Source organism: Malaclemys terrapin, chromosome 8 (genome assembly GCF_027887155.1).
Source record: "Malaclemys terrapin pileata isolate rMalTer1 chromosome 8, rMalTer1.hap1, whole genome shotgun sequence".
Lineage (NCBI taxonomy): Eukaryota > Metazoa > Chordata > Testudines > Emydidae > Malaclemys > Malaclemys terrapin.
This window is the reverse complement of record NC_071512.1, coordinates 86,138,229-86,150,144: the sequence shown is the minus strand read 5'-3', so window position 1 is coordinate 86,150,144 and position 11,916 is coordinate 86,138,229. Positions and strand designations below refer to the sequence as shown.

Sequence of the window (11,916 nt, the reverse complement as noted above, 5' to 3'; positions counted from 1 at the left end):
AACATTACATTCAGTGTCTTCCTGATGTTCAGAGATTAACAAAAAGTGCTAATGCTGGCTTTGTAGCGCTAGCAGAGAATGTGGGATGTAAAGACAGAAGGAATTTCCATAGCATGAATACGTTGGTAATCTATGCCCTAAAAATAAAGTTCCCCATAATGACTGCTAAATTTCTAGGATTCAGGAAGCAGTGTTTAAAGAGAAAAAACTTATGTCAATGAAGATTCCAGATGTCTACTTATCCTACATCTTGAAGATAAGGAACAGAAATTCTCCATGGTATTTTGATTTGATGAAATAGACATGAAGAACTAGATCCTTGACTGTGGTTGAGGATCACACAACACAGATCCTGGGGAGTGGGGGGGTCATGGCTAAAATTCCCCCTAACACCTCCTTTGCTAAAGAAGAAAGGAAGGGAGTGGTATAGGAACCACTATACCTGTTCTGTGCCACTGGAGGATTTCCCTTATACTGGCATAATCCCCTCATTCCCATTTATGCCAACTTTACAGGAAGAATCCACCAGCAGTACAATGCAAAGCAGTTCCACCACACTGCTGGCTGTCGCCAAAAGTCTGCTAGATAACTGTTATGGAAGTGATGCACTTATTTTGTGTCTTAAATTTCTTCTGAATATATGAGATGGGTCAAAATTATAAAGTACTGGGGGGAGGGATAGCTCAGTGGTTTGAACACTGGCCTGCTAAACCCAAGGTTGTGAGTTCAATCCTTGAGGGGGCCACTTAGGGATCTAGGGCAAAAATCTGTCTGGGGATTGGTCCTGCTTTGAGCAGTGGGTTGGACTAGATGACCTCCTGAGTCCCTTCCAACCCTGATATTCTATATTATCCAAAAACAACAAGGAGTCTGGTGGCACCTTAAAGACTAACAGATTTATTTGGTCATAAGCTTTCCAGGGTAAAAACCTCACTTCTTCGGATGCATCAGGTTTCTGTAGTTTCATTTATTCCTTAGATAGAAAGATCATTTTGAAAAAGTCAGCTATGCACTATAATAGAGTAGAACATCACTAATACACACACAATGTTGTGAATTAGTGAGTATCTGAAAAGGATAAACACATCAAAACAGTGTACTTCGTTTATTAGACAAATGTGGTTTCATTTTAATTCTTTATGATAATACTTCACAGCATTTTGGGAAATACTGTAGTACATTAAATGTAACAACTTTGATTAGTATGCGGCCTTGTTAGAGCATTCTGCTATTTAGCCTTTGCATGAGAAATGGCAAGGGCCAACCTCATTTTTACATATTAGAAAAGTGCAAGCCAGTGAGATTCCACGGTAATTGAAAAGATGAAAATTAATTTGAAATGTTAAGTCCGGCATTATAGGTTCTGTAATTCAACTAAAAGCAAATCAGCATTTGGGGTTGTTGTTTTTTTAAATGACTTCTTGAAGTGAAAGCCAGAGAAATAGATGATGGCACTGTTTGTCTCAGCTAGCTTTGTATAACTTAGTGGAAGTTATCATGGCAATCAATCATTCGCTTGACTTTATAAAGGAAGCAGGAGCATGTGAACATCTTTCAGTTTTGGGGCAGTAAGACAGTATTCCCATCATAATTTTTTGATCATCCTTAACCTTGGAGTTCATCCACATTTCTTTCGGAGTGGCCAGATGAGCAAATAGCAGCCAGGAACTTGCTCTTGCATGCATACAATTTTGGCAGCATCTCTCTTCAGTGCTCTATGTCCATTCACATTGTGGAAGTTGGCAATAACCTACACCAGCATTTGGTCCTATTGACAGAATGTTTGTTTTACTTCTTTTGGGTACAGAAGTAGCTATCCTTGCCCTTGGGGTATTGCGAGGTTGCAAGGCATGAAAAGCAGAAGCTATAGAAAGCCCAACAATTCCCACATAAGCCTACTAGTGAAAGAAACTAGATTCACAGCACAGCAGCTAGATCTTAGGAAGGGGACTCAGAGCTGCTGTTACAAAGTGAAAAGGAGATGGAACCCAGCATGTGGGTGTGCGTGCACACACACACACACACACACACGCACACAAACACACACACTGAAAATGACACTCAGTGTGTCCATTTCTAACTTTCTTCAGCATTAACAGACCCCGCAAATCCTAGAGACTGAAAAGGTAGAACAATGAGTGCAATATATTGCATTTTACCACAGCATACAACAGTAACCAGCATCCCTAACCTTGAGAATGTTGGCTTAAATTCAATCACTGGAGGAGATGGAACCCACACATTTTGATGACCATCACCAAGCATCGTGGTTTTCCACATCTAGTCCAAGATGTACAGAAGCACTGATATGGCCACTGATTGCCTTCCATCTACTCTCTTGCAGTCACAGGAGACGGCAGCACTAAAGGAGACAGCTGAACAAACACACAGCTGCTGTTGATCAAACCTGCAGAAGGAGGAGGAGGAGCTCCACTGTGGCCTGGTCTACACTGCAGGAGGAATCGATCTAAGTTACGCAACTTCAGCTATGTGAATAACGTAGCTGAAGTCAACGTACCTAGATCCACTTATCGTGGTGTCTTCGCTGTAGTGAGTCGACTGTTGCCGCTCCCCCGTTGACTCTGCTTGTGCCTCTTGCCAAGCTGGAGTACAGGAGTTGACAGGAGAGCATTCGGGAATCGATTTATCGTGTCTAGACTAGACACGATAAATCGGTCCCCGCTGGATCGATCGTTGCCCGCCGATCCAGCTGGTAGTGAAGACATACCCATAGTGAGAGATGGAGAAATGCAGGACTTTTCTTCTTGACCACTTGCTTGGTGATTCTGACTCATGGCATCGCTAGGCAGAGGGAATACATTCTATACATAGAATATGTGTATCTTGTATACAAACACACAGTAATTTAGGATACCCACCTTAAAGGGGCTTGATTTTCAGAGAGGAGTTGTGTAGCAATTCCTAAAAACGCTTTTATGGGTCAAGTTGAGCATTCAAAAAATCATTGGTTGCTTTTGAAAATTGTGCCCTATACATTTGAAAATGAAGTAAAATCTTCAATATGAGTTTCATTCATCAATGTATTTTTATCTCCAGATAAATTGTTCTAATCCAATATCAGTGTCTGCATCTAAACTAAAACCTGTATTGCCTTTGTTCTCTTACTAAGCATTTTATGTGCCTGATGAAAATTTTAAAAACCCTTAACTCATTTTATAAAAGATTAATAAAATTTACACAGTGATAATCACCATTTTATTTTCAACCAATTAAAGTGAAATGAACCTAATAACACGTAAACAAATTAATTCTGACCCATCTGTTTGTCACTGTTTAACAAAGCAGGAAGTATTTTCCATAGAAAGTACCATTTTTTTTAAGTTAAACTTAAAATCTTAATTTCAAATTTAGTCTATGAAAGAAAAACTGAGTAGTTTAATTGCAAATTAATGTCTGTTAAGTAACTGTAAAATGCAATTATATTGGAAATCATCTGTTTCTTCTGCATTATTCCTCCAAGGGGGTATCCCTTCACTGGATCGCATTGCTCGCACAGGTTTCCCAGCAGATAAGTTCAGCAAATTTTAATAAGGTTATAGTGGAAAGTATTAGTTCATTCATCCAAAGATGACTCCCATCATCCACTACTTCCTTAGGAGTTAACCAATCCAAAGAGCAATGAAATCAGGTGTTTCTCAGCAAAAGACAGTTTTAAATAAGTTATTAAAAGCAACTAATGAAAAAAGGTTGTATTATAAATACGCTAGAGATGACAGCTTAATGTGTAGTTCTGGTGTTGCTTGGAGCTGACATGCCGTCGTCTTAAGGAGAAATGTCACCACCTGTCTCCTTTGCAAGTGAGAGAGAGAAAGAGAGTGTGTGTGTGTGTGTGTGTGTGTGTGTGTAACAATATTCTGCCTATGGGCTGGGTTGGTGTGAAGATTTCACCAGTGAAGCGGAACATGAATGTCAGCTCCATATGTCAGTAAGGGGACCACAGCAAGATTGTTTCATATGGAAGTGGCAGCTTGTACTCGCTGCCTTGAACCCACAGGAATGGTGATAGCCACTTCCCCAACCTCTCATCTGGGTGAAAAAAGCAGGGAAGGAATATCTCCGTAGATCCTCGTTCTAGGGATGCCTACAGGAGACATGCATCCCTTCCTCATGGAGGAAGCCAGGAGAGACAACAGTTTAAATCCTTGGGTGCTGACAGATTCTCCCAGAAGTGCTGTTTGTAAAATACTAGATTCAAGAAGGAAATGTCTTTGGGTAGGTGCAGAGGGAAAAGATTCCATTCTGAGCCAAGACAGGTGAGAGTGAAGATCCCTGCTGTCAGGAACAGGCTCTCATTGTTGGAGTTCTGCCAAAGTAGTAATGCACTGGAGGTGCAAGGAACCATCCTCATGGTCGGCTTTCATTATAGTTACTGGACTACATTTTCAAAGACCTTACCAGGATCAGTACTGGCTTCTGTGCATTGGATTGTTGTTGTTTTTATTAAGTATTTCTGTGTTATAGGCCCTCACAAAGAACAGCAAAAACAAAGCATTTTAGAAACCTGAACACTGTACATTTTACTTTCTTGACATACGAACACAGTTTCAGTGTTTTCCTTCAAATTTCGCAAAAAACCTCTCTCCTCTATACTTGTGGGCATGATTCTTCTCCCAGCTAAATCAACAAAGAACAGGAATAACTTCACTGAAAATGAATGAATTTACATAGCACTGTAAAACTAGAGAGATCGGAATCAGGTCCCGAGAATAAACAAACGAGATGGGGGGAGTTTTGGGGCCAAAGTGAGATAAGGGCTGAAAACAGAGATGAAAATGAAACCTTGGTTGCACGGTTAACTGTGGAACTACTGTGCTGAGCAGTTCCGTAATTACCTTTGACAATCACTAACTGCTCCAACCACAACCTTGGTCTCTCTGCTCCCCTTCTACAGCTCTGAAGACCCCTTATCCATTTTCTTCCTTTAATTTTTCATTTGATTCCCCATGTTGCAGTCCTCATCCTTCCAGCTATGGATTGGATGAGACAGTCAAAACTGTGTATTAAGACCCTAATACAACAAAAGATTTAACTAATGTGAGTAGTCCCAACTACTCACACGCTTAAAATGAATCAAGTGCCTAAGAGCTTTGCTGAACTGGAACCTCAGTGGCAAAAGCAAGTTTTTGCATTGCTCAACAAGGGTACACTTACCCTACAGGATTAATTTAATATAGTAATCTCTTGGGGTTACAGTCATAATTCTTTCCCCTTAACAGTTATTTCTAGAAAAGCAATTTTTTTAGTTGCTAATTTTGAAGGTTTCTGTTCTCAAATTAGGATCTAATAGTTCTCTGGGGAAATGAAACAGTAATTTATTTGCTAAGTTTAAGTACAAAAAAAAGCAACAAAGGGATACTAGATACATTAGGATATTCATTTACTAGTTTCTATAGCAATGTCTGTTTTCACCAGACAAGTAGAGTACATATAGGAATGCTCAACCCTTCAGAAGTAAATGCAGAGCATTCTAGGTCGCACCCCTAGTGTGGGCCTCCCACCCCCGCCTTAGAGCAGACTGACAAGCTGTACTGAACCTTAAAGTTACTATTACAAACAAAAATCTAAACTATTGTACTGTTCCATAATGCTAAAGTGTTTTCGCTTAATATGATCAGTATTTAACAAAGGACTGGAAGAAATAAGCATCCACTTTGATTCTGGCCTCAAGTTGCCACTTAAGCTTTCAATTATAACAAAATTAAGAGATTGGACACTTATCATTGAAACATCCCTTTCATCAATAAAATATCTGTAATGTTACTGGGCTACATCATATGAGGATAGTTCAAATATCAAGCCCCGATTTAAGCAAGGTGAATAAGCATATGCCTAAATTTAAGTGCATGAGAAGCTCCACTGAAGTTAGGCACATGTTTAAATACCTTGCTGAACTGAGGCCCTACTAATGAATGTTTTGTATATGATGAACAAAAACAGAATCTTCCAACATACAACTTATTTTTCTTATTTATTTAAATACCTTGCTGAACTGAGGCCCTACTAATGAATGTTTTGTATATGATGAACAAAAACAGAATCTTCCAACATACAACTTATTTTTCTTCCAAATTTGACTTGTTAACATTTTTCTGTACCCTCTCACTAGAACAAAATAAAAGCAGAATTAAAAACAAACAAACAAAAGAACAGAACTGAAATACCTCCTAACGTTTTTGCCTTTTTATACACAAACTCAATCCAAATTTGTCTGCATATATTAGCGTACAACAAAACCCTCAAATTTTTAGGATGTCTTCTGTAGTATTCTCGTTAAGCTTGACTAAGCTATTTTAAAACTTAATTTAAATATTTTTGTTCAAGAGTACGTGATTACTTCATGCTACTTACAGGATATTTTAAGAATCAAAGAGCCATCATGTTGATTTCTAATGTCTTGGCAATTCATTCTGTACAGGCTGTCAACCAGTTGGCTGCCACAGCTCCTTCTACCTAGTAATGTAATATTTTAAAACCAGGTTGTGTGTCCATTTTACATGAATGCTTGTTTTATAGCTGATTTACATTTTACATTAATGGCTGTCCAGGCTCTTCCTTTTCCAATTACTTAAAATGTTTTTAAATCTAATGTTTGTGCTTTTTGTTTTAGACTGGTAAAGCAATTATCTTCCTTTTTTGTGTATTCTGATTTGCTCTATATTCAGAAAATTGGTGGTTTACGTTTTAATATTAATACTCCCTTTGGTTTTTATCCTTTCATTTCTTGTGTGTCTGTATATTTAAATTAATTGTGCGCTAATGTATTGAGTTTGATATAATTATTCAATTTAGAATGGCTAAACTCTATGCTGCTGTTGTCCTATTTTTATACTAATATGGTAACAGATTACTACTAATACAAGAGAAGTGCTGTGTTGAAGTCAAAATTGGGTGCAGTGTTTCCTTTTGATATGTAATAAGCAATTCAAGATGTACTGTACCTGAATTTTTCTCAGTGAGCAAACAAACGAGAAATCAAAGAGAAGGCTTTTAATGGCTACCATATTACAGTGGTTTAAAAACTAGAGAAAATATTAGAGGTAATGTTTAAGGACCTCAAGAAACAGTGATGGACATTTGGTGATACCCAGAATACCAACAAACTTATGGTACCATTTGAATAGAGTTGCCAGCTATCTATTAGGCTATTCCAAATAATTAAGATACAGGTCATCACATTATCAGGCAAAAGAAAGTAAATGCGAAACATCCCCAATCATTAACATAGGGAATATGCTGCTTGTCCTTTTCTTCAAAAAGAGTGCCTTGTGTGACAAAGTTACATTTATGAAGAAACTGACAAGAATGTGAAAGCAGCTACTTTGTAAGAGATGGACATCCAGTGTAATGTAGAGCAGTTTCTGGGTTGCTCTAAATTCCACCTTTGGCAATGACCCCCACCCCCCCGCCCCAAGGGGCTACTTCCGGAGCAGGGATTGCCAGGGCTAGGAAGTCACATACTCCCTAGATAAGGGCCTCCAAGGGGGTGGCATAGAGCTTTACAACATCCTATGCCAAGGAAATCCCTAGGTAACTGGGTCTGTCTAGCTGCTTTGCACCAGATGACAGGAAGGATCTGGTCCTATACTATTGGTAAGCTTCTGTTATAGCAACGAGATAAAGTATATGAAAATCATATTTCTGCCTTCCCACAATGCAGTAGTCCATTGCAAGACATCACACAATAACCAAATGAACCATCCATGGTTATTAATTTCTTTATGCTGTAAAAATATTACTGTGACATTTAATCTGGCCAGCCATCTTAAAGGTTAATTCTCTTTCCTGTTTCAGATTTTCCTCTAGGTGAACCAATCTGTGCAGTTCCTATTTACCTATTCCAAACAACCCACAAACTGTTTCACTGCTCACTCTCACTGTTAAGAACATATTGACTTGCTGCCTGCTCTGTTGTTTAATTCATTTATGCTGAGAGTCAGGCATGAAGACAGAATTTTAAATGTGACATTTGCAGGCTGTTGGGTCATCTGAAGCTCTGACAACACCAGGGAATTCCTGACATACAAACTGGTCCTGATTTCCAATCTCCAATGTTCTGAACACATCAGATATTCTTCCCGGAGGTGCAGATTTCAGCCAAAAAAAAAAAAAAAAAATTAAAATCCCTTGTGTTCACATCTTGCAGAAAAGGCCTGTACACTTGAAAGTTTTAAAATAAAGCCCATGTTTCCTTTAAGCTAAAATTGGCATTGCCTGCAGCAAGCAATTCAACTGCAAAGAAACACTCTGATTGACAAAGATATTTGGAAAGATCTACAACAACAACAATTAATAAATACTCATAGGATATTCTCAGCAACTTTGACATTTGGTGGATTTCCATTTTCTCCTGTTGATCTATCATGGTTCAAAGTCAATTGTGTCCGAAGGCCAGAGCTGTAGATAATCTGCCATCTAGACAATATTAACATCTGGCCCAGTGGGCCAGCAGTTAATTACAGCCACAATTAGAATGAAATACCTAAGGCAAAACTCTACCAACAGTGCTTTTTGTTGTGATACCAGCTATGCTGCACAAGGAACAGAAAGTATGATGGCACTACTGTAGTTGGAAATGGAAATGTTACTCAGACCTCATTCAGAATTATATTGGGAAGGGAAATTGTTTTCCCTGTTCAACTCTTCATTACAAATACACTGTGATAATGGTATTGTAATTTAGCTGCTTTTTCAAAGACAGCAGGCATGTTGTGATTCAGGTCAAGATGCAAGTTGGAAGAAATCTAGTTCTGGTTTTTAGGGAAAAAAATTAAAAAAATTTAACTGCACCTTGTGCCATCAGTGAAGTCAGAATTCTTGTGCCATCCTGCAAATATCCTTTCATTGCTGTGCTTTGAATAAGACTTTCATGATTTAATAGCTGTCATCTAAAGTTTGTGAGTGCCTCTAGCATAAGCACATTGATTCTGTAAAACCTAACAAAAGTATTACATTTTAAAGATTATGAATCTTGCCTATTCTGAAAGCAAATACTTGTAATGGAAAGGCATACCTGGTGTATTATCTGAGCTACAGGAAGCTGTTCAGCATATTTTAGTGGTTCTGTTGCCATCTCATCACTTGGAACCCTGAAAATAAATGAAGTTCATATTACTAAATGTTCTTACAATTATTACAAAAAACAAACTCCTGGAATTAAAAACCAAAAAACTACATTACTACCAAATACCATTTGAAATGTTACATCTAGAGCAGTGGTCCACAAACTAGGGCCACCACTTGTTCAAGGAAAGCCCTTGGTGGGCCAGGCTGGTTCGTTTACCTGCCGCGTCCGCAGGTTCGGCTGATCGCGGCACCCACTGGCCGCAGTTCGCTGCTCCAGGCCAATGAGGGCTGCAGGAAGCGGCGTGGGCTGAGGGACGTGCTGGCCACACTTCCCTCGGCCCGCGCCGCTTCTTGCAGCCCTCATTGGCCTGGAGCTGCGAACTGCGGTCAGTGTGCACCGCGATCAGCCAAACCTGCGGACGCGGCAGGTAAACGAACTGGCCTGGCCCGCCAGGGGCTTTCCCTGAACAAGCAGCGGCCCTAATTTGAGAACCACTGATCTAGAGGGAACAATGTTTTGCTTCATTATAATCAGAAAAGTAAATCCCCACCTTAAAATAGTTTTTAAAAGTGAGAGAAAATAATAAGACAAGTTAGGGTAAATAAAACTTGTGTGTTACTCATGGCTGCTGTTTTTCACTGGAATAATTCAAATATGTAGGAAGTTTAAAATCAGCAGGCGGAAACCTGAGAAAACCTTTTAATTTTGTTTTAAGTGAATTCAGCTGGTGAAAGATGCTTGCCTGATCTCACTGGAGAATTAAGTTATTTGTTTACAGAACAGGTGCAGCACTGGCAATGACAGTGCAAGCTTCTCCATATGGTCCCACTAAGGTAACTCAAATGTGACACCACCACAAGAGGATAAATCATTCTCCTTCCCTTCTCTGCCAAAAATGCCAATCAGTGCCAGCTGCAGTGGTGAGTTTAACAACACAACCACTTGTCCACTTTGAACTGGAGTAAGACCTCCAGCTGGCTACCCCACTGACATGCTGCTGAAACTGTACACTCGGTTTCCTTGTCATTAAACCCAAATAGAGCAGTTTCCTTGCTCTCATAGTGAGAGAGAGAGAGAGAGAGAGAGAGAGAGAGAGGGGCCCAGAAAGAAATCCAGTTAGCGTAGTATCTCTCTAGGAAAGAAAAAGGGGAAGCTGATTAGTAGGGAAAACCATTCTCAGGAACTCATTGAGTCTAAACCTGCTCCAATGTGTACACTCATGTACACTTTCAAAGTGGATTTCAATCTTGGAGCCTCACTAGACAGCTCTCTGCTCCTGGATCCCCAACTACCAACAATGGCCAGAAATACTCTCTCTCATCTTCAGCTGACCAGAAAATTGAGCTCTTTCCTCTCCTGTACAGCACCTGCTTCAGGTCACCAATGCTTTGGTTACTTCTTTGGTTGGAACATGGTGTGTCTGGGACGAACCATCTAGGCTGCTCAGTCTCTTCATCTAGTGCAGAATGCAGCTGCCTACCCTTCTCAGTAGGGAAGAATTGTGAAAGCATATTACTGGCTGTCTACCAGTATAGACGCCAACTTCCCCCGTTTCCCATGGGTGCTCGACCCCCACTCTGCCTCTGGCCCTGCCCCCACTCCACCCCTTCCACAAGGCCTGCCCCTTGGCACCCCCATTCCAACTCTTCCACAAAGTCCCCGCCCCAACTCTGCCCCCTCCCTGCCCCTATTCCAATTCCTTCCCCAAATCCCCTCCCCGGCCCCACCTCTTCCCATCTCCTCCACTGAGCGCGCCACATTCCCGCTCCTCCCCCTCCCTCCCGGAGCGTGCTAAAGCTGCCAAATGGCTGTTTGGCGGCAGCCGGGCGGGAAGCGCTGGGAGGTAGGCAGAGGAGCAGGGACGCGGTGCGCTCACGGGAGGAGGAGATAGGGTGGAGGGTGAGGGGAGCTTGGCGGCCAGGGGATGCAGAGCACCTACTAATTTTTCCCCATGGGTGCTCCAGCCCCGGAGCACCCACGGAGTCGGCGCCTATGGCTACCAGCAAACTCAAAGTGCTGGTTGTCTTTTGGGAGCCACAATGAACAGCTCACCCCATGGTTCAATATAGAACTGTACCTCGTTTTAACCTTCCCTTTGAACAGAACACTCAGTTTAAGGCCTGGTCCCCACTAAGCCCCCACTTCGGACTAAGGTACGCAAATTCAGCTACGTTAATAACGTAGCTGAATTCGAAGTACCTTAGTCCGAACTTACCGCGGGTCCAGATGCGGCAGGAAGGCTCCCCCGTCGATGCCGCGTACTCCTCTCGGCGAGCTGGAGTACCGGCGTCGACGGCGAGCACTTCCGGGATCGATCCGGGATCGATTTATCGCGTCTTAATCAGACGCAATAAATCGATCCCAGAACATCGATTGCCTGCCGCCGGACCCTCCGGTAAGTGAAGACGTACCCTTAGATTGAGTTAGGTATGCTTGTAGGAGAGGAGTATCACTATATCATTGTATTAAACATTAGTACCAAAAATATGGCTTTGTTCTTCCATGGCCCTATGTAAACATAATTATGACAATTATTATTCTGGAGACAAGTTAACCTGTAGGAAGGGAAGGATGAGGACAAAAAGGGATAAGAAAAGGGAAACAAATTTTAAAGGTGTTTTTTGAACATCTCTCTATCCAGCAGTGTGGACCACCCCATCCTTTTCTGCCCCCACCCACTGCCCAGCCCCCTTCTTCTTTTTGCCCCAATGTACATTTTGGAATTTTCCTGTTTCAGCTGGAGGGAAAGACTGAGGTCGTCTCTTTTGGGGGCTGTTTGCTGCAACAAATTCTTAGTACAAAAGCCAATCAGGGCAGAAGAATTAGAGTAG

General features: G+C 41.1%; 1 protein-coding gene across 1 annotated transcript in view; it reads right to left on the bottom strand.

The window, feature by feature from the left end:
- Positions 1-11,916, bottom strand: part of PIGK (phosphatidylinositol glycan anchor biosynthesis class K) — a 115,406-nt gene that overhangs the window by 21,594 nt on the left and 81,896 nt on the right. Inside the window, exon 10 of the mRNA XM_054038321.1 lies at positions 9,032-9,107. Coding sequence (XP_053894296.1) covers positions 9,032-9,107 — 76 coding nt within the window. The remainder of the gene's footprint in view (positions 1-9,031; positions 9,108-11,916) is intronic.